Source organism: Oncorhynchus kisutch, linkage group LG4 (assembly GCF_002021735.2).
Source record: "Oncorhynchus kisutch isolate 150728-3 linkage group LG4, Okis_V2, whole genome shotgun sequence".
Taxonomy (NCBI): Eukaryota; Metazoa; Chordata; class Actinopteri; order Salmoniformes; family Salmonidae; genus Oncorhynchus; species Oncorhynchus kisutch.
Window position 1 is genome coordinate 75165856 of NC_034177.2, and position 21714 is coordinate 75187569.

The 21714-nt window shown below is 42.1% G+C and overlaps 2 protein-coding genes and 1 long non-coding RNA gene across 7 annotated transcripts in view; 1 reads left to right on the forward strand and 2 right to left on the reverse strand.

Moving 5' to 3' along the window:
* Positions 1 to 857: 857 nt before the first annotated feature.
* On the forward strand, positions 858 to 21705 carry LOC109889995 (phytanoyl-CoA hydroxylase-interacting protein-like). Of its 3 annotated transcripts, XM_031823637.1 has the most exons (6): positions 858 to 1154; positions 11819 to 12031; positions 14994 to 15190; positions 16916 to 17090; positions 17231 to 17348; positions 18815 to 21705. In XM_031823637.1, exons 2-6 carry the CDS (start codon positions 11983 to 11985, stop codon positions 19359 to 19361), a joined length of 1086 nt encoding a protein of 361 aa, XP_031679497.1. In that variant the 5' UTR covers positions 858 to 1154; positions 11819 to 11982; the 3' UTR covers positions 19362 to 21705. The 3 variants fall into 3 exon arrangements, with proteins under 3 accessions (XP_031679497.1, XP_020337519.1, XP_020337521.1); XM_020481930.2 differs by lacking the exon at positions 11819 to 12031 and having other exon boundaries at positions 861 to 1154; XM_020481932.2 differs by lacking the exons at positions 858 to 1154; positions 11819 to 12031 and adding an exon at positions 12086 to 12694.
* On the reverse strand, positions 11597 to 13173 carry LOC109889996 (uncharacterized). Its single transcript, XR_004209847.1, has 3 exons — positions 13032 to 13173; positions 11796 to 11922; positions 11597 to 11713 (listed from the first exon to the last, which is right to left on the reverse strand). It is a non-coding gene; the product is annotated as an uncharacterized LOC109889996 (long non-coding RNA).
* Positions 20366 to 21714, reverse strand: part of LOC109889994 (protein FAM13A) — a 58004-nt gene continuing 56655 nt past the window's right edge. For all 3 annotated transcript variants that reach the window (XM_020481927.2, XM_020481926.2, XM_031823636.1), the window contains one exon: positions 20366 to 21334. In XM_020481927.2, the coding sequence (XP_020337516.2) occupies positions 21211 to 21334 (124 nt within the window). In that variant the 3' untranslated portion in view covers positions 20366 to 21210. The remainder of the gene's footprint in view (positions 21335 to 21714) is intronic.

Here is a 21714-nt window from a genome sequence, read left to right on the forward strand (position 1 = left end):
TCATGATTTGACCTCCTATTTTTCCGAGTTCACAGATGTATTAAAAGCACCATCAGTAGCAGCACTTGACGTTGTGACCTGGAGCGACCGTGTCATTATAGCCAGCTCAGTGGGCGTTGCTGTCACTGTGGCCCACTGATAGACTGGGGAGAGATACTGCCAGACACACACACACACACACACACACACAGAGGGAGTGACCACTGTTAGGTCATTATTAATCATCGCAAGGCAATTACATGGATCAATACATTTAAAATTTGTACTCTTCATAAATGTAGAATGACGCCATCTGTTTGCCTGTAAATCCCGCCTGTGTCACGTTAGACTCAAGAAAGGGCCCGTGGCTAAAGGATTGTGGCAGAGATGGGCCACGGCTGTTTAAAATACATTATTCTTCTTGTCATGATAGGTGAGGGGTCGTTACCGCTTCATTAACGCATGGGCCACTTGCACCTGCGCTCCTGTGGAGAGCGCGAGTCGCGGAGAGAGCTCCAAATAAGGATATATATATATATATGGACCACCTCGTTTGGCTGACGTTAGCAGAAACGGAGCGCAAAATAAAGAATGTGTATAGAGATTTAAATTGCGTTTTAAACCGTAGGGGGTGGAAGGTGTAATCTGGTTACATAAAAGCCCTTAGAAATTGCTCCCTCGCCCCTAATCCGCTATTCATGTTCCACTGTCCTGCGGCTGAATAGGCGAAACACTTGTGGCTTTCATTGAACATAGCGCGCGCGTGGAATCTGTTAATTGGAAAAAAATTATATAGCCAAACATTAAAAGGATTGGCATATCTTCGTAGTATTTATTCCTATCACGTTGCAGCGTCAAATCGGCAGTGTGCTATGCGCTCGTGACGATTTGCTGACGCGCCTTTAGCCCCCCTCCCCCGAAGAGTGAAGCTGCGAGAGAGCAAAGAGGCTGGGAACCGGTCACTATCTCTCTCGCTTTCTTCACCGAATGTGAAGGAAGGCAAGTCCTGCGGCAAAAATCAGCGAAATTCCACCGATTCCAGGAGAGGCATCCCAGCTCTGTTGCAGAAATGGAGGTTCCAAACTTGGGACACAACCTAACTAGCCCGATGAGTCCGTGTGAGGGCATGATCAAGAACCTCAGCTTGGATGCGATACAGTTATGCGAGCGAGAGGGTAAGCGCAAAATAAATGTAGTTTAGGCGTTGTAATTCCAATGATCACCCCCATCCCTTTCCACAAATTTCATTCTGTGTGCATTAGAAGATTCCCTGACATCAGATAATGAAAGATGATAGCCACCTATAGTAGTGCCACAATGTCTGAATAGGTGTCCAAGAAGTGCATAACGCTTCTGTTTGGCCCTTATTTTATGATGAAAATGTAACAATATGGGCATGTTTACAGTTTATCTGGATTGGATGGAGACCGGTGCGCTGCTGCATCAGCGGCATAGCCGAGGGCGTCAATGCACAGATTTTTCTTCACATAACCTACCCTATCTATGGAGCTTATGCATTTAGGTTTTCGAAACGAAATGGTCATATCAGAAAAATGCTAGGAAAGCAATTTGGCGCAACGATGAGGTTTCACCATTTCAGAACCATGGACGTGGACAGCATTCGGCAAAGCGCTTTTACACAGGTTCCAATGGGTAGAGACTAAGATAAGGATATTCTTCCCTGGAACAGCTCTGAACAAAGCTTAAAATTACAAATATATAGTCTATATTGAAGGAGCCTACAGTTAGAGCTGTTTTCATTTCAGAAACCACATCCACAAGCCCAATACAAGGATAGCTTTGAATTGCATTATTTAACAGGCTCTGACTAAGAAAAGCTACATGATTTGATGATTCAGCTGGTTGAGAAGACAACTATTTACATATGCTACAGAGGCATTGCTTTACAATGGCTCAAACACATGGTCTGATCATTAAAAGGCTTTGTTGAAGTTCACATTTCGATACCAGGCCTATTAATTGTAGCTTAATATGACAATTTTATGTGAACATTTCAATACTGGATGTCAAATGCATGATGTAGCCTAGGACCTACGCCTACTAGGCTTATGTTACCAGGATGGATTTTTATTTTTGCAACAGTGAGATCATTTGGAGAAATACATGCAGATGGAGGCCAGCTGTTGCTAGGCCTAGCCTAGGCTACGTTTCTCTAAGTGCAGGCCTATATCCTACCATGGCTGATTTGAATGGAAAAAATAGCAAGTCATGAAGAAGACTGGGCTCAAAGATGGCTGCACCCATAGAAAGGAGTGTGCAGACAGAGATGGAGCATCCACACCCTTCACTCTAATTCCTTAGATCATTTTACAACCGAGTGAGAAGGAACATGGACAGATCCATTTGTTCCATAATATGCTAGATGACACATACTCAATGCATTCATTGCATTACAAGACAATAATAACAAGACAACTATAAGGTATGGCCTAGTCACAGAAATACTAAAGATGTGTTTTTAGAAAGATCTTAAACTGAGCTTTTGATTTGTACATAGGGGGGTGTTGTCTAGGGCCTGTGTAGTCAATGGTGGTCTTCACAAGACCACACAAGCAGGGCAGTTAGACCCGGCCAGCATCCTTTGGACTGGTTCATTATCTCATCTGCTGCCTAGTGGGATGCAGTTGATATCCTCTTATACAACTCTGGCCTGATTTAAAAGCTGAAATTTTAGTAATGGTAAACGCTGGACTTTCTGAGGGACGTAGTTGTTGGTGCCAGCTCTGTTCTTTGTACTTGTATTGGCCCCTCTGCAGCAAACAAGCATTCTCCTATTTGTCAGGCAATACTGGGTAAATAGTGGCTAAGTGTCCTTGAGCTGCCCATTGTTTATAGTACAATAGCACAACAATCTCTGTCATTACTTTACAGATCCTGAGGGGAAATGACAGGGTTATAATCAGGCGTCTGCATCCGTTACACAACATTGTCATTTTAGTATGAAGCTCTTTTCCCAAGACAGGCTAATTCTTCACTGGCTTTGATGATGCTTGATATAGCCTACATCAGCATCATGGGTTTGTGTTTTTCAACACTCCTATTTCCATGTAGATTTCAATATCTCTGATCCAGGGTCATTGATAATAGGGCCAATGCCATGATAACAATAAAACCATACCTACTAGACAGACCATATAAACCATGGTTTTAGAATAAATCAGGTGTAGGACAGGATGATCTCCTGAAAAAGCATTCTCATTAACACCACAGACAGCTTTGAGGTCTTATACCTCAACATCACATGTAGTTTATTCTGCTTTGACAGACTAAAGCTTGAAGCAAGTTGTTTTGATGGGTTAGTATCATTTTAAATCTTCAAGGTTGTGTTTTCCTGTCATTTCCTTAGGCTTATTCAAATGTAGGGAACTGTGCCCAAGCTTTTACGAACGGTTTGCTGTCTACAAATACAATACATTCAGTTCTCTTGGAAATGTTCCCCAATGTATTTATAAAACATTACATTTCATATTTATTTTAGTGCTGCAAACCTGTCAAATTATCCAGCATATGATCAATATTTAATCGTCAACACAAACGTGAGGAATCCCAAATATATATATATATATATATATATATATATATATATATATATATATATATATATATATATATATACACACCCCTTCAAGTTAGTGGATTCTGCTATTCTGCTATTTCAGCCACACCCATTGCTGACAGGTGAATAACATCGAGCACACAGCCATACAGTCTCCATAGACAAACATTGGCAGTAGAATGGCCTTACTGAAGAGCTCAGTGGCCTTCAACGTAGTACCATCATAGGATGCCACCTTTCCAACAAGTCAGTTAATCAAATTTCTGCCCTGCTAGAGCTGCCTCTGGCAACTGTAAGTGCTGTTATGGTGAAGTGGAAACGTCTAGGAGCAACAACGGCTTAGCCGCGAAGTGTTAGGCCACACAAGCTCACAGAACAGGACGGCAGAGTGCTGAAGCGCGTAGCGTGTAAAAATCTTCTGTCCTCGGTTGCAACACTCGCTAACGAGTTCCAAACTTCCTCTAGAGGCAACGTCATGTCAAGAACTCTTCATCGGAAATGGGTTTCCATGGCCGAGCAGCCGCACACAAGCCTAAGATCATCATGCGCAATGCCAAGCGTCGGCTGGAGTGGTGTAAAACTCACCGCCATTGGACTCTGGAGCAGTGGAAACACGTTCGGCAAATGCCAGGAGAACACTACCTGCCCAAATGCATAGTGCCAACTGTAAAGTTTGGTGGAGGAGGAATAATGGTCTGGGGCTGTTTTTCATGGTTTGGGCTAGGCCCCTTAGCTCCAGTGAAGGGAAATCTTAACACTACAGCATACAATGATATTCTAGATGATTCTGTGCTTCCACTTTGTGGCAACAGTTTCGGGAAGGCCCTTTCCTGTTTCAGCATGACAATGCCTCTGTGCACAAAGCGAGGTCAATACAGAAATAGTTTGTCGAGATCGTTGTGGAAAAACTTGACTGACCTGCACAGAGCCCTGACCTCAACCCCATCGAACACCTTTGGGATGAATTGGAACGCAGACTGTGAGCCAGGCCTAATCACCCAACATCAGTGCCCGACCTCACGAACGCTCTTGTGGCTGAATGGAAGCAAGTCCCTGCAGCAATGTTCCAACATCTAATGGAAAGCCTTCCCAGATGAGTGGAGGCTGTTATAGCAGAAAGGGGGGGGGGCGCAACTCCCTGATTTTGGAATGAGATGTTCAACGAGCAGGTGTCCACATACTTTTGGCAATGTAGTGTATGTGAGAAGGCACACGTAACTGAGCCTTTCCCCTCTGTCTCAAGAGGAGCTCTGAGAACTGCATAGAGAAATAAAATAACTGGAACTGACATCACCATCAGAAGGAGCCGTTATATATTGTTAAAAAGCCAAACATCCATTTTGAATGCTGTATAAGAAATTCAGGCCCACTTGTCTACTAAATCAAATGTGTGCCAACCAGGTCTAATCTCAATATAAATGTATTCCGTCTATGTCCAGTGGTCACCAATTCAGTAAGTTACCATGATGGATGGGTGACATTAATTTAACCAAGTAGCTGTGTCTGTTCTCTAAGAGACCTCCCAACCGCCATCCCCCCATTCCAGCTGTGACACCATCATAGCTAGCCTCACTGTCAGACACTGGCCGTGTATGTGTGATTTGAGCCTACCATCTGTCTTTCAGCAGCACCAACTAAATGAACAGTAGCCATAAGACCCCTCCCCAAGAGCCCAATATTACCAAACATTATCTCAGGCCTGATGCCATTTGTTTTTCTAAAATATACTAACAACACTAAACAAGAGGCTTAGACTCAAATCCCCCAAAAGCCAGTGGACACCATGGAGAAACCTTTAAGAGAGAAATCCAGGAACTGAAAGGGGAAATGGAGTCATACTCTTGATACCATACCAGTGGTGTTTACAAATCATAATAAAGATTTGTTATGATTTATTGTCCTGGCACTCTGACAACTCATCTGATTAAGCAGGCATGAGAGCACATATTTTGTGTGGACAGTTGCCCCATGACGGTGTCTGGCAGTAGCCTTGCTTACACATTGCACTAAAATGTGGGTTTCGTGATCTGCTCAATCTGAACAAAGTTAGTCGATGTTAAAATGTGTCTCTTATCCGTCCACTGTGTCCACATCGTGGCCAGATTTCCTGGTGCCGTCCTGTATGCAAATTATTTGACTGATATTCTTTCAGAATAATATTAATGTAATATGCATTCATTTTATGGCATTTTATTGATGCCATAAGTCAATGGTGCTACCTGTCAATTATTTTAGAGGCCGGTATAATGATAATTTAAATGGTTTGACTATCAAGATCTGTTTACACTTGATTGATATCCAGATACAAATTGGTCCCTGACTACCTCCGGAGGTACACAATGTGTATTTTAATCATCTACACCTGTATCAAAATGTGGGCACAATCAGAATGTGCATAAGATCAGGACAAACAAAGCATGTTAGCACTAGGTGTAAACAGGGCTTATTACACTGCTGCTTCTCTCCACCTCATCCAGACCAGACACTGCACTTCCAGCTCTCTGGGGATTTAACACTTTGCTGTGAACAGATTGTGTAACCTAGTTGGGGGGAATTGAAATGGTTATTTAGGTAAAAGGGTCTTGATAAAAATGACGTATATCAACAATGCTATGTAAACAGTTCCATAAAATATCGATTTTTACGCCAAAGTATTCTGTTGAGGGATTTAACATAATTTCCTCTCACTCTGGTTAAACATGCTAATTCTATGCAAATTAAACACAATGACTCACCTCTTCATCCTCCCCTAAGAGGCCTTTTGGATTTAATGAATTTGCTAGAACAGCTGGGTATATTTAGAGCTGAACTTTTTTTTTTAAATTTGATTTTAGTAATTCACTCCACATTCTTACTCATTGTGTTCTGTTTTTGTTTCTATTTGATTGTTTTCATTGTTGCTCAATTATCCTGTGATTTGATTGGAGTAATGCGTTACACAGTATCTGTATGGAGCCATATGAACAGAACTTTGTGTTTCGCTTCTAGTAGGATGTTATCGCTTTCACTGTCAGCCTGTGCTATCTTGCCAGTGTATTTTGAAAGTCTTGCACTGAATCGTGTTTATAGTGTTGTGTTGGAGTCTTTTAGCGTGAGAATGAACCAAAAATAAATGGTCTGTCTAGACATTACCTCCGGATTTCCAACCACCTATAATGCTTTGACTTTGACTTCATAGTGGTGGATGCTGCTGAGGGGAGGACGGCTCATAATAATGGCTGGAATGGAGCGAATGGAAAAGCTTCAAACAGATGGCAACCACTTGTTTGATGTATTTGATACTGTGAGGGAAAGTGTTGTCTGAAGAAATAGCATTGAATTGTACACAGCATCTCCTCTCATTCTATCTTGGTTTGTGTAGGTGACTGTGACATCCTTCTCAAACCAATTGTCAGAACACTGTTCTGGGAACCAAAAGGAGTATCTTAGTTTCAAGGCCCCAGTTTTGAGAGATGAAGCCTCGTCAGTCACTTGCAGGAACCAACATTAATAATGAATAATGTAAATCATGCTTATATGACTTGTTTGTGTAGCAGTATAAAAGGACTGAGAGGGAACGACCTTGTCAGAGTTTTCATCAAGCTAGGATTGAGTTTGTGAACATCTCCGGCCGTGGTAATAAAGATTGATTCATTTACATTGAGTTTGAGTCCTTAGTGGTGAATTTCCATGACACTACTATTCCACCTATTCCGCACCAGCCATTACCACGAGCCCAGCCTCCCCAATTAAGGTGCCACCAACCTCCTGTGATTTATAGCCTATGGGTCATGTCGACACTCAGGAAAACTCCTCGCCCAAATCACAAGACAAGCCATGTATATACAGTGGGGAGAACAAGTATTTGATAACCTGCAAAATCGGCAGTGTTTCCTACTTACAAAGCATGTAGAGGTCTGTAATGTTTTATCATAGGTACACTTCAACTGTGAGAGACGGAATCTAAAACAAAAACCCAGAAAAATCACAAATTTTTAAGTAATTAATTTGCAATTGTTGCATGACATAAGTATTTGATACATTAGAAAAGCAGAACTTAATATTTGGTACAGAAACCTTTGTTTGTAATTACAGAGATCATACGTTTCATGTAGTTCTTGACCAGGTTTGCACACACTGCAGCAGGGATTTTGGCCCACTCCTCCATACAGACCTTCTCCAGATCCTTCAGGTTTCGGGCTGTCGCTGGGCAATACGGACTTTCAGCTCCCCCAAAGATTTTCTATTGGGTTCAGGTCTGGAGACTGGCTAGGCCACTCCAGGACCTTGAGATGCTTCTTACAGAGCCACTCCTTAGTTGCCCTGGCTGTGTATTTTGGGTCGTTGTCATGCTGGAAGACCCAGCCACGACCCATCTTCAATGCTCTTACTGAGGGAAGGAGGTTGTTGGCCAAGATCTCACGATACATGGCCCCATCCATCCTCCCCTCAATGCCATGCAGTCGTCCTGTCCCCTTTGCAGAAAAGCATCCCCAAAGAATGATGTTCCCACCTCCATGCTTCACGGTTGGGATGCTGTTCTTGGGGTTGTACTCATCCTTCTTATTCCTCCAAACACAGCGAATGGAGTTCAGACCAAAAGGCTCTATTTTTGTCTCATCAGACCACATGACCTTCTCCCATTCCTCCTCTGGATCATCCAGATGGTCATTGGCAAACTTCAGACAGGCCTGGACATGCTCTGGCTTGAGCAGGGGGACCTTGCGTGCGCTGCAGGATTTTAATCCATGACGGCGTAGTTTGTTAGTAATGTTTTTTTTTGAGACTGTGGTCCCAGCTCTCTTCAGGTCATTGACCAGGTCCTACCGTGTAGTTCTGGGCTGATCCCTCACCTTCCTCATGATCATTGATGCCCCACGAGGTGAGATCTTGTATGGAGCCCCAGAACGAGGGTGATTGACCGTCATCTTGAACTTCTTCCATTTTCGAATAATTGCGCCATCAGTGGTTGCCTTCTCACCAAGCTGCTTGCCTATTGTCCTGTAGTCCATCCCAGCCTTGTGCAGGTCTACAATTTTATCCCTGATGTCCTTACACCATCTCTGGTCTTGGCCATTGTGGAGAGGCTGGAGTCTGTGGACAGATGTCTTTTATACAGGTAACGAGTTCAAACAGGTGCAGTTAATACAGGTAATGAGTGGAGAACAGGAGGGCTTCTTAAAGAAAAACTAACAGGTCTGTGAGAGCCGGAATTCTTACTGGTTGGTAGGTGAATACTTGTTCTCCCCACTGTATGTTAAGTAGGTTGGTATTGGTTGTTGATTTTGTTTAACTTCACCATATTGCTCAAATTAAAGGGCAGTACTCAATTAGTTTCATTTGACAAGGTTAAAGTAAAGGACACAGTTGCAGCAAACTGATTCTTGGCCATGCTTCCTGGCCTTCCATGGAACTGATGAGATTGTGAGCCATGGATTCAATGAATTAAATGCAACCTGCTCTACCAATGTTCATGTATTTATTTACAAACCTCTGTCTTATTTACAGAGCAGACAATTGTATTCTGAAAGCTACTGCATAAAGACGGCAATGCGGATTTCATTGAGACCTGCATCATGCCAATGTTTCTATTTCAAAATGTGGCAAAGTGATAAACACCCTGCTGCACCTGTGTGATTGTGTGAATAAGCTTGCAATCTGCTGGTGACATAACTGTGAGCTGTGTCTTCACAGACCAGACAGCTGGCTGGCTTAGAGCCTTCAGTATGACAAGACTCATTTATAATCCTCTGAAATGATGGACCAATATATTGCATGCCATTTCAGAAATGGAAATAATGTATACAGTATGTCACTCCTTGTCTCCCCACCAGGCATAATTCTCTTTTCCACGGCTTCCTTTCTCTTGGGTTTGATGAGCTATTGAGCTGTCTGAGTTATGCTGCATTGGTAAATGCCTTTTTCATGACCTAACACTGAACATCATTATGCTCACTATGTGAGCTCACCATTAGTCTGGCAGTCAGGGCTAGTTTGGGAAATTCCAGACCTAGGGTGTATGCTGGAACATTAATACATTGTGGGAGGAAACCTGTCCATCTGAGAGGCTACATCACAGCCTCCATTACCTAATAGGCATATTGATTCCAATGACCTCCAAGCCTGTCGAACAGAACAGGCCTTAAACGCAAATTGTCTGTGACCATTGCTTGATGTTAATTATGGGAGCCAGCTAGTTCTAGACCTCAGGCTAGGATCACCATCACACTAGGTTAGCTTGGGAGAACACCTATAATTCTCAACTACAGCAGTCCTGCCTGACGCAGATACAGTACCACAAGGCCTGGGCCAAACAGGCCGACAGCTCCATCAACGTAAGACAAGCGTTCTATCATTCATACAGTATAGTAAAATGATAACAAAATAATGAATGTTGAATCCATTAGGTAATGCTCGACTATGTTTTATTAGAACATTAAAGGGTAGGTAGGATGAGTTTTTACTCACCAAAGTAACAGCGTAGTGTGGTCAAAGACTTAGTTACTTAGTTGTAGTCACGGTGTGGTTACCTACAGTGGGGAGAACAAGTATTTGATACACTGCCGATTTTGCAGGTTTTGCCACTTACAAAGCATGTAGAGGTCTGTAATTTTTATCATAAGTACACTTCAACTGTGAGAGACGGAATCTAAAACAAAAATCCAGAAAATCACATTGTATGATTTTTAAGTAATTAATTTGCATTGTATTGCATGACATAAGTATTTGATCACCTACCAACAAGTAAGAATTCCAGCTCTCACAGACCTGTTAGTTTTTCTTTAAGAAGCCCTCATGTTCTCCACTCATTACCTGTATTAACTGCACCTGTTTGAACTCGTTACCTGTATAAAAGACACCTATCCACACACTCAATCAAACAGACTCCAACCTCTACACAATGGCTAAGACTAGATAGCTGTGTAAGGACATCAGGGATAAAATTGTAGACCTGCACAAGGTTGGGCTACGGGCCATGAGGCAAGCAGCTTGGTGAGAAAGCAACAACTGTTGGCGCAATTATTAGAAAATGGAAGAAGTTCAAGATGACGGTCAATCACCCTCGGTCTGGGGCGCCATGCAAGATCTTACCTCGTGGGGCATCAATGATCATGAGGAAGGTGAGGGATCAGCCCAGAACTACACGGCAGGACCAGGTCAATGACCTGAAGAGCGCTGGGACCACAGTCTCAAAGAAAACCATTAACACACTATGCCTTTATGGATTAAAATCCTGCAGCGAACACAAGGTCACCACTGCTCAAGCCAGTGCATGTCCAGGCCCGTCTGAAGTTTGCCAATGACCATCTGGATGATCCAGCCAGGGCAACTAAGGAGTGGCTCCGTAAGAAGCATCTCAAGGTCCTGGAGTGGCCTAGCCAGTCTCCAGACCTGAAACCAATAGATAATCTTTAGAGGGAGCTGAAAGTCTGTATTGCCCAGCGACAGCCCCGAAACCTGAAGGATCTGGAGAAGATCTGTATGGAGGAGTGGGCCAAAATCCCTGCTGCAGTGTGTGCAAACCTGGTCAAGAACAACAGGAAATGTATGATCTCTGTAATTGCAAACAAAGGTTTCTGTACCAAATATTAAGTTCTGCTTTTCTGATGTATCAAATACTTATGACATGCAATAAAATGCATATTAATTACTTAAATCATACAATGTGATTTTTCTGGATTTTTGTTTTAGATTCTGTCTCTCACAGTTGAAGTGTACCTATGATAAAACATTACAGACCTCTACATGCTTTGTAAGTATGAAAATCGGCAGAGTATCAAATACTTGTTCTCCCCACTGTATAACCACACCGTATAATAGTTATGTTTTGGGATTTAGAAATAGTTATTCACTTATCTTTTTATATATATATATAACATCAATTCAAACATTTAATTGAGCAAACTTTTTCAGATGAATAGTGAACACAGTTCTTCACAGTAGTGGAACTTGGTGGGATCAGCAGAACCAAGGGATGGTTGCACCTGCCGCTTTCCTCTCTGATTTTGTTGGGTTAAATGCGGAAGACATTTCAGTTGAAGGCATTCAGTTGTACAACTGACTAAGTATCCCCCTTTCCCTTTCTGCCATTGGAAGAAGAGCACTACCCACCACTGTTGCTCCACCTTCATTCTATGGATGGATGGATGTTGCTGTTTTTTACTTTTTCAATCAAACCTGAAATGTATAAAAATTCAGATACTAAGCGACAGGAAATGAGAAATGACTGCTGTGTATTGTTTGACAGATGTGCTCTCACCATGATTTATCCTCTCTCTTCAGGAGGCTGATGACTTACAGCGGCAGGGTCTTGGGCATCCAACAGCGCCAAGTAGTGTGACTGGTGGCCAGTGGCATGAGGAGGCGACAGGCAATACATACTGCCCCTGATCAGACAGAGCGAGACACAGGGAAGATAGGAATTTTACGAGTCATGCCTCTACCTGATGTATAGCCAGAGCATGCTGCTGATCACAATACAAACATACACAAAACGTATGTTATATAGACCTACATGTACATTTTCTTAACTACTTTAGCTAGCTAGCTATGGAGTAGGTGCCCCAACCACAGATCGCAGCAGCTGTTCCCTCGCTGCCCCAAAGTAAATCAGCCAAATGTATTTCATAAAGCCCTTTTTACATCAGTGGTTGTCACAACGTGCTTTACAGATACCCAGCCTAAAAGTCTGCTGGAACTGTGTATCAATGTCTTTAAAGAGTAGTCTCATACAGTCGACTTTGGAGGTCCAGCTCTGTCTTTACCTTCTTTGATTTTAGTCATTTGTTTTGTTAGCTCAATTTATTTCATACCACAACCTTGCTAGCTGCGGGGTAAATTACTGCACTTCTGACAAACGTAAACAGAACATGTGTTACTTTAACTATTTTTAGTAGGCCTACCCGTGCACTACTGTCATCGCACATGGCTAGCTAACAAGCTCGACCTTGTTACATTTTTACATAGAGGTAAAACGATGAAAGTTTAGTCCGTTAGTGGGACCCTGCAAACTAGCTAGCTACGTGTAAATGCTGCTGGGTAGTTATTTCGTATGTTTACTTAACTTCCTTACATCCGGACTGGAGCGGATAGCTAGCTAGCTGCCCAATTTGCCTTGGCCTGTCGCCTGCATTGCTTCATTGGTTTGTGTGGAAACAGGTAAAAATAGGATTGAAGATGAGATTATTGTTCTTGCTTTCTAGCTAGCTGACTGTCATAGCTTGGAGGACAAATGTTCATACGAAATCCATCACATTTCCATGTTGGGGGATGGGCATATCCTGCAAATTGTTCCAAGTATAACGTTAGGCCTATACCTAGCTGTACATTTTCATTTGAATTAAACCAATGGACTCACCTTTACATTGACTGGGATTATGATATTCTAGGCCGAGTGGGATTACATGGGTTGAATTGTGTTTACATTTCTAGAGGCTGTTTATAATGAGTGACGTTCTGTTGGACTGTATAGTGTAGTCACAGAACGGTTAGTTACTAGTAGCTTTGGTGTGGTGAATCTAGGTCCAGGGCTGAGCAGACTGCAGCCCCACAGGAAGGCTTTTGGAGAGGAAGGTAGAAGGAGCTGGTGCTGCTGCTGAGTCAAACACTGTCTGTCTGTCAGACCTTCTCTGTGCAAAGAGGAGGTCTTTAATCCCATCATCACCTGACCCTCTCCTCCTGCTTCCATTTATCCCTCTTTCTCAGGGGAGAGGGCCAGACAAAGTAAAGAACCTCCACAGACTGTGAAGATGGATCACATCAAAAGGATCATGCATTTAGGCCTATTTTTCAGGAGGATATAGCCTATGCAATTCGATGGTTGACTAGTTGGTACCCATTTAGTTTAGTAAATGTACAATAATTCAATATTGCTCAGCAAGTACCTACCCACTGGTATCAGCTTCTTTAGAAACAAAGGTATAATATTTTACAGAGCTGTGTGTGTCCCTTTAGTTGGACATAATTTGCCACACATTTTGAGTAATTTAGCACAGCATTATCACAGTTTAGTCATAGTAGGCCTAGACCTAATTCTGTGTGATTAGATCGCCATAGGCTAACGAAATCAGTTTGTAATGCTGTTATTTGGGTAAACGTTGACAGCATTAGCCAGGCTTACATTTGACATTTTAGTCATTTAGCAGAAACCCTTATTCAGAGTGACTTACAGTTAGTGCATTCATCTTAAGATGGCTATGGGAGACAACCGTTATCACAGTCGTAGTACCATGTCAGTGTAATTCCTCTAGTATGCCTATTTGCAGGTTAATGAGGTGGGATTAGTGTAAACAGCTGAATAGCTAAATCAGCATTCTGGCACAGTGGCTTGGGCTGTATGGGATGGGTGCTAAACAGCCATCCAAAATCTGGTTGGGTTTTACTCTGTGCTTTGCTGTTGGCCAACACTTAATTTTCTCAAACCAGTGTTCAATGTTTGCAGATATCCTAGCGGTTATTTGTTTAGCACAGAGCAAAAGACCTGTTTTGAAAAATGCCCCTTGACAGAAACCCTTTTTTGTATGCCTAGTTTAATATCCTCAGTATGAATGATATGGTTTATATGTTTTTAAAAACTCCATATGAACCAATTTGTGGAGTTACTCAATTATCACTTCGCCTCAAAACTCATGGTCTGAGATAGGCGTTCCATGGTCTGCTGCTTTTCCCATTGATAATTGATGCATTACCCCAGAATTCCACATTCTTGCATTTAGTTCCTGTATTCAGAGCTTGCACAGAAAACAAATTGTTGCCATGCCTTGAGTAGGTGTTTTAGTGTGTAGTGGATTCTCATGGCCATGTTACAAAGCTCTTATTCACTTTTGGTGTATAAGGCTATTTGTATTCCTGTGCGTCTTTGTGTGTGTGTTATGACATTTTCATTAACACGTAGACATTCTGTAGCACCAAAAGGTGTCTAAACATGCATTTAGTGAGGAAATTGTGAATTTGTCCTTGCTACACACACCTGTTCAAAATAGGGAGTATTGGACTAGATACAGAGGGAAATGGTCTGACAAACCCTGAACAAAAGGCTTATCAGAGCAATCTTCTATCTACTTTCATTTTCTTTGTGTGTGACAAAAGAAAAATGTCCTCCATGAAAGAGAAAAGCAAGGCTTTATTAAGAGATCCATCTGTGTTGGGTTGAGTCACTATAATCATCAGCGTTTGAAATATTTAATACCGTATGTGCTTGTAATCTGAGGGGATTGCAGCGTTGCCATGACAACAGATACATGGTGGAGCTCCCGCTCTTTGGTAAATGCTCCACAGAGCACAGAGGCAGCTGAGTGGTGGAAGTGTTCCCTGTAGGGGTTTGTAGGCCCCCTCTTATGTAGTAGATGTCTCAAATAAAAAAACGTCAGTAGTTCTCTAAATTGTAAAATATAATTGAGACATTTCTCATCTCCTTAAGCATTAAAGCCCAACCAATCCCTTTGTCCCTGTGCCACAGGCAATAAATCACAGGACAGCGGCATCGTAGAGATGGAGGAGCTTCCTGTCCCTCAGAACATCAAGATCAGCAACATCACATGTGACTCCTTCAAGATTTGCTGGGACATGGAGCCCCGAGTCAAGGAGCGTATCACTCACTACTTCATCGACCTCAACAAGAAAGAGAACAAGAACTCCAACAAGTTCAAACACAAGGTAAACTATTAACATGCACACAACAACAACTAGGCTATTTCAAAGGAAGAACACGCAGTTTATAATACAATCAAACGTATTTTATAAAGCCCTTTTCACATCAGCAGTGGGCACAAAGTTATTAAGATACCCAGCCTAAACTCCCAAAGAGCAAGCAATGCAGAAGAACAGAGGCTAGAAAAAACTCTAGAGCCTGAAGTTGTCTATAAAATCATTTGTACATGATAAGGCCAGTTGTTTAGTTTGAGCTATAACACAAACCAGTATGTAGCCACATCGTAACCTTTATACCCCAAACAAGTAGTGTAACAGGCGTAATGAGTATATCTTAAATAATTCATCACCCCCCCACACAATTTTTTTGCTTAACTAACAATCACACTTTACTTTTTTCCAGCTTGTTATCTCTGACTTTGCTGATAGCTCCTTTAAAGTGGGAAAATGTACTTGCTATTTTAAGATGAATGTACTAAGTCGCTCTGGATAAGAGCATCTGCTAAATTACTCAAATCGAAATGTTAACAAAGGGTAGATAACCTTTTACCAGAGCTCAGAAGCAGAACTGACACTCCCACACTCTAACACTAGGGAACCTTTTGTATTCTAACAGATTAAGCCCTGAGCATGAATGATATCACACAGCGCTAGCAGAGACTAATTGCACAAATATGGCTGCTGTTTCAGCCTTTAATCTAATGCATCTAATGTAACATTTTTGCAGATCTATTTCATCAGTCTCCCATTCACATTCTGGGTGAAGTGAACATAAAAAGCCCCCCCCCCCCCCAAAGGAAGTGGTTTTTGTCCCATTCTCTGTGTGAATATACATAGATAGAATGCATTTATTTTCATTACAGCACGCAGGGCTAATGTTGTGCATTAATGTACTGCTGTTGTCGCTACACAAGGCTGGTGTAATATTGCAGGGCGGGCCCAATCTATGTCCTGCTAATGCATAGAGACAGGAAGTACTAGGCTCCATGGCATACATTAAATCAATATTGAGGAGATGGGGGGGGGGGAGGGGAACGCCACAGGAGTCTATACATGTTGTTCATGCAGCTTAAAGGTCAAATTCAGCTGTTTTTTTTCTCAATATCAAATAATTTCTCAGTAACAATGAAGTACCTTATTGTGATTGTTTTCAATTAAAATGGTCAAAAATAAACAAAAATAGCTTCATAGCAAAGAGCAATTTCTCAAGCAAGAATTGTTCTGGGACTGTCTGGGCGTGGTCTGACTGAGGAGGGGAAAACTGAAAACTAGCTGTTATTGGCAGAGAGGTTTGGAACTCTTTCTTATTCGTCTATTAACTAATTTACCACCTGGTGATGTCACCAGACAGGCCAAAACTTATCTCACAAAAACAGGCAGACATTTCAGGTGGTCTTTTCAAACAGCTCTTACAGTAAAAGGGTAATATCATCATTTTCACAGTATTATTCCAACCTAATAGTGTGGAAATATATATAAAACATAGAAAATTCATGTTTTTGACTGCACTGGGCCTTTAACACTAAGCATTGTATTTATGCTGATTTAGTGTTTTTGTCTGTGCGTGGCATTAAAATATACTGTATCAATAGTGAGGAGGCCACTACTGATATGTTGCTTTTGCAGCTGAACGGTGAATAATGTGTTTATTCACAGTTTGTGTTTTGTATGTAGAGTTGTAAACTTTGTGTATGTTGAGTTTAAGCTCTGTCTGCCGGTGTCCCTGTCCAGGATGTCCCCACCAAACTGGTGGCGAAGGCAGTGCCTCTGCCCATGACGGTGAGGGGTCACTGGTTCCTCAGCCCGCGTACGGAGTACACCGTGGCAGTCCAGACTGCCTCCAAACAGAGTGACGGAGACTACGCCGTGTCAGAGTGGAGCGAGATCATCGACTTCACCACCGCCGGTAAGGCAGGGGGCAGAAGAGGGACAGGGGAAACAAAGCATTTATTTTTTGGCCTATCCCTAAAACCTTCTATCTTTATTTGATATAGGCCTACATGCTGTATTCTCTCATTAATGGCTAATCCTAACCCCTGTTTCCAGATTATTCCACGGTGCATCTAACCCAGCTGCTGGAAAAGGCTGAGGTCATCGCAGGCAGGATGCTGCGCTTCTCTGTGTTCTACAGGAATCAAAACAAAGAGTACTTTGACCAGGCCAGGTACGTACGAACGTCTGCACAGCTGCCCTAACAGCCAACAGTTTTATTCTGACATCATGATTCAGTATGTAAAAACAGTATAATATGGGGAAATCACGATCACGAGATACATGACCCTTTGCTGTACCTCCTTCCCTTGTAACTGAAAACGTCATAGGCTTTTCTCAAAGCTCAAAGGCAGTGGTCCAGATGGTATGGCTTAATGCTTTAAAAAAAGATATACTCAGATAGTATAGGCTGTGCATGTGTAGGTCTAGTTCTGTATTGGGGGGGAGTTAGTCTAAGCTCAACAGAAAGGTATTATTGCAAAAAACTGCATCCAATCCACCAAAAAACTCTGCTTACATTGCATCATTCAAAAAGTTAAGTATCTGGGTTAGCAGATTATATTTGGGTAAAACAGCCATTCCGGATATTTGTTTACCTATAGGATTTTCTGCATTTGGAACTAGAAGTGTACCATGGTCAGGAAACCTCTGAATTACTATTTTATATAACAGCAGCTTGCACAAGCTAGGTAGAATTTTTTGGGTTCCCATTTGTGCATATGTTTGCTGGAACAAATGACCTCCCCAATGACTGCATGCGTTGGACCAAAGTCTTAAAAAGGTAGCAGCTTTAATTGCTGGTGAAAGAGGAAACTGAGTGTGTATCAAGCACCTGACTGGAATCCAAGATGGAAAAGGGGAAAAGGGAGAGGAACAGAGTGTGAGAGAGAGGAGAGAAGTCTGGTGTATTTTTAGTTGTTTGCTGATGTGTTAACTGATTATGTATTTTTTTTCTTCTTGGGGGATAAGAGCACTTTCTGTTCTTTAGTTTTATCTGCTCTTATTTTCATTTCTCTGTGGTGTAGAATGGTGAAAAACTACACAAACGGCTTCATCTCGTGGAGAATACACCCAAGGACAGTAAAATGAGGCCTTTCCTATGATGACCCGAATGGGACCTTAATAATTAGATAGTTACCATGACAAAGAGACAATTATGGTTCTAATGGCAACCTTTAAAGTGTTACCAATGTAATTACGCCAATAATTGAAGCCTTTGGAGCTCAGATTTGCATCGTAGGATATCTGACTGCCAATTTAAACGTCACAAGGTGCTTTCAAGTTTCTGCTATTCATTTGTTGGCATCCAGAGATCTTGCCGAATACAATCTGTCAGTTTTTTTTAGTCTGAGTTCTGTCTAGGGGAAAAGAAAGGTCTGTTTGCCAGTGAGAAAACTGAGGAGCAAATCATTTTTATAGTAGATTAACTAGATGAAATTGATTAGATCAGTCTTTTTACTCATTGTTTCTGAAATGCATTCTTTCTGAATAGGTTGTTTGCGTTGTCAAGAGACACATTGACAAGCTTTCAGTAGGATTCAGCTGCTACCCAAATCCCTGGTTGTATCGATGATACATTTATTGTAATAACCTATAGTATAGTGATTACTCAGAAAGTTGTCCATGTCTCCTCTCCAGGGAGGTGCATGGGAACCACATGCTGCCAGCTGTGAAGGACAACAGTGGAAGTCATGGCTCACCTATCAGCGGGAAGCTGAAGGGCCTCTACTTCAGCTGCAACACAGAGTTCAACACAGGCAAGCCCCCCCAGGACTCCCCCTACGGCCGCACACGCTTTGAGATCCAGGCTGAGACCCTGTTCAACCCCAAGACTAACCTCTACTTCGGGGACTTCTACTGCATGTACACGGCCTACCACTACGTCATACTGGTGCTGGCCCCACAGGGCTCGCCCGGCGATGACTTCTGTAAGGCAAAGCTGCAAGCACTCGACATCACCAACAACCACTTCCTGACTTGCACGGTGGACGAGGAGGCGGGCGACGGGGCACTGGTTTTCCGGCACGCCCAGGATGTGATCCTGGAGGTGATCTACACAGAGCCCGTGGACCTGGTGCTAGGCACGGTGGCAGAGATCAGCGGGCACCAGCTCATGAGCCTGTCTACCGTCAACGCCAAGAAGGACCCCAGCTGCAAGACCTGCAACATCAGCGTGGGACGCTAGTGGGAGACTGGACTGCACCTGTGCTACACAGACGTACACACACGCAACCCCAACCTATATCCTCAAAGGACCACCCTCCCAAAAGAAGAACATTGCAGGAGAGGGACCCAGACTGTGAAATAAATTTAACAACAGGGTAGGGTGCTAGAATTCCCAGTCCATATACACACACACACACACACACACACACACATCATCCATTTTCCTTTTCAACCTCATAGGAACCACCCTCCCAAAAGTGTGGCATTCTGTTCATCCCTCCCGCCGTCCCCATCAGAAGAGAAACCATGCAAAAGAGGGAGGAGCCCCAACTGAAAGATCTACAGCTGAAGTGTGGGATCCTAACAAGCCTTGTTCAGCATCATCCAAACCGCTAGCCAAAACTGACTGATCCTAACAAGCCTTGGTCAGCATCATCCAAACCGCTAGCTAACACTGACTGATCCCTTTAAATGTTCTAACCAAACATTATTCCGTGCATGTATTCACACAGCTTTTCTCATTGATTTTCTCTTCTGTTGTTTTTCAAACGTCTCCTTCTCCCGTTGACCTCTTCAAATGTTCTGTTGTTCACTTCAGTCCAGGTAGACAGATGGTTGTGTTCCTGTTTTCCCATCTCTCCTGGAAGGCGTTAGAATGGTTCAGATCCGACAGATCTAAGTTACTCCTCCCTCTATCGGCAGAGACTGGTACTAATTTAGAGCTGCAGTGTCATCATCTTTATGCCAAAGGTAACACAAAAGGACAACTTGCTGTAGAATAACAATACTAATGCAACAGCCACTAAAAGCATATTAACTCGGAGATCAAGTTGAACTACTTGGTAACCATTAAGAGCATGATGCAGTATGTACAGCATGACTTTGAAAACTGAGTCTGTCAGTTCCTCTACCATAGCTACCCTTCTGCAATGTTATGTGGCGGTGACGTCTCACTCTACCATAGCTACCCTTCTGCAATGTTACGTTTGATTTATTCTAGTTATAAGGAAACCATAAACTGTGTTTAGTAAAGTAATGTGAAAAAATATTTATTTTTTACTGATATATATACACATATAAACCAGAAGTGCACAATGTCAAGAGCTCTGATCCTAGTAAACAATTGCATTGTTGGATGAAAAACACAAAAAGGAGAAAACAACACAGATTTGAGTAACTTGCACTATGCCAACATTCACAAGTTAGTTTTTTTCCAAGGTAATGTATAACTTGAATTGCCACAATTCATCATATCAACTATGAACTATTACATATGATAGTACATTGTGGGACTAAAAACGGATTGACATGCACAAACATTCTACAGGATTGTCGGATTGTGTATTCGGATGACATATCCCCCTTGCCAAGATTGCACTTTTCAAAGAGCAGCATTTGAACGTAGTAGACCACGTTACGTACCTGTTATATCGACATTAGTTTGGCAAGAACAAAATGCAAGTAACAATAAAGTGCCATAAAATAGCTTAGAATAGCATAAAATAACATTTCTAACATCAACCGTGATATATTTGTTCTCTTTTTTTCCTTAAAATGAAAGTGTTACACTCGCTACATCAGTTGCAGAAAAAAGTATAATTTGTCATGAATAACAAAGGACTTGTTAAGGGACTAAAAATAGCTGGATGTGGCCCAGCAATTCTTGCATCATCTTGCCATCACTCTTAACCAAAGTGAGAGTCAGTCAACATCAAAGTAATTTAAAGTGCATCACCATGTAAGCATCGCATGAAACATGACCAGAAGTACCGGTATCTCACTTTGAAATTTGTTCTGGAAAAAAAATGATCCAATAAAGTGAGCCAAAAAAAACTGTTTCAAAATAAAAGTCCCACTGTGAAGGAGGCTCAAACAGTCTTCGGAGTATCCCGTTTACTGAGCAGGACATCCAGCAAACGGAGTTTAGCTTTTAAGTTCTTGTACTCGCAGTACTCCTCTGCCATGGGCCCATGGTCCTCTTTCTGGGCAGCCCTTTAAAGACGAGGAAGAGAAAAATACTAACTTAACATTTCAGATAAGCTGCAGCTTTCATTACTGGTATAGTCCCTGTGTTGCCTTATTCAGATAACTTTGTACAGTAAGTATTGTAATCAGAACATTTTATTTTACTTTCAAAAACCGCTACATATACAAAATATGTGTATAGTTCAGAGCAGTTGTCTCGATCTCTCCGTCTCTCTCCCAAGTACTTCTTTGTGTCGTATTAACGTCAGTAAATGTGCATCACGCTGTTGTGATTCTGCTGAATTCTTCTGGTGGATGTTTTATTTTATTTTTCACAAGGCGTTGTTGAACTATGAAAACCAAATGTTCCAGTTTATTAAAAGAAAATGAAAGGAAAAGCAAACAGT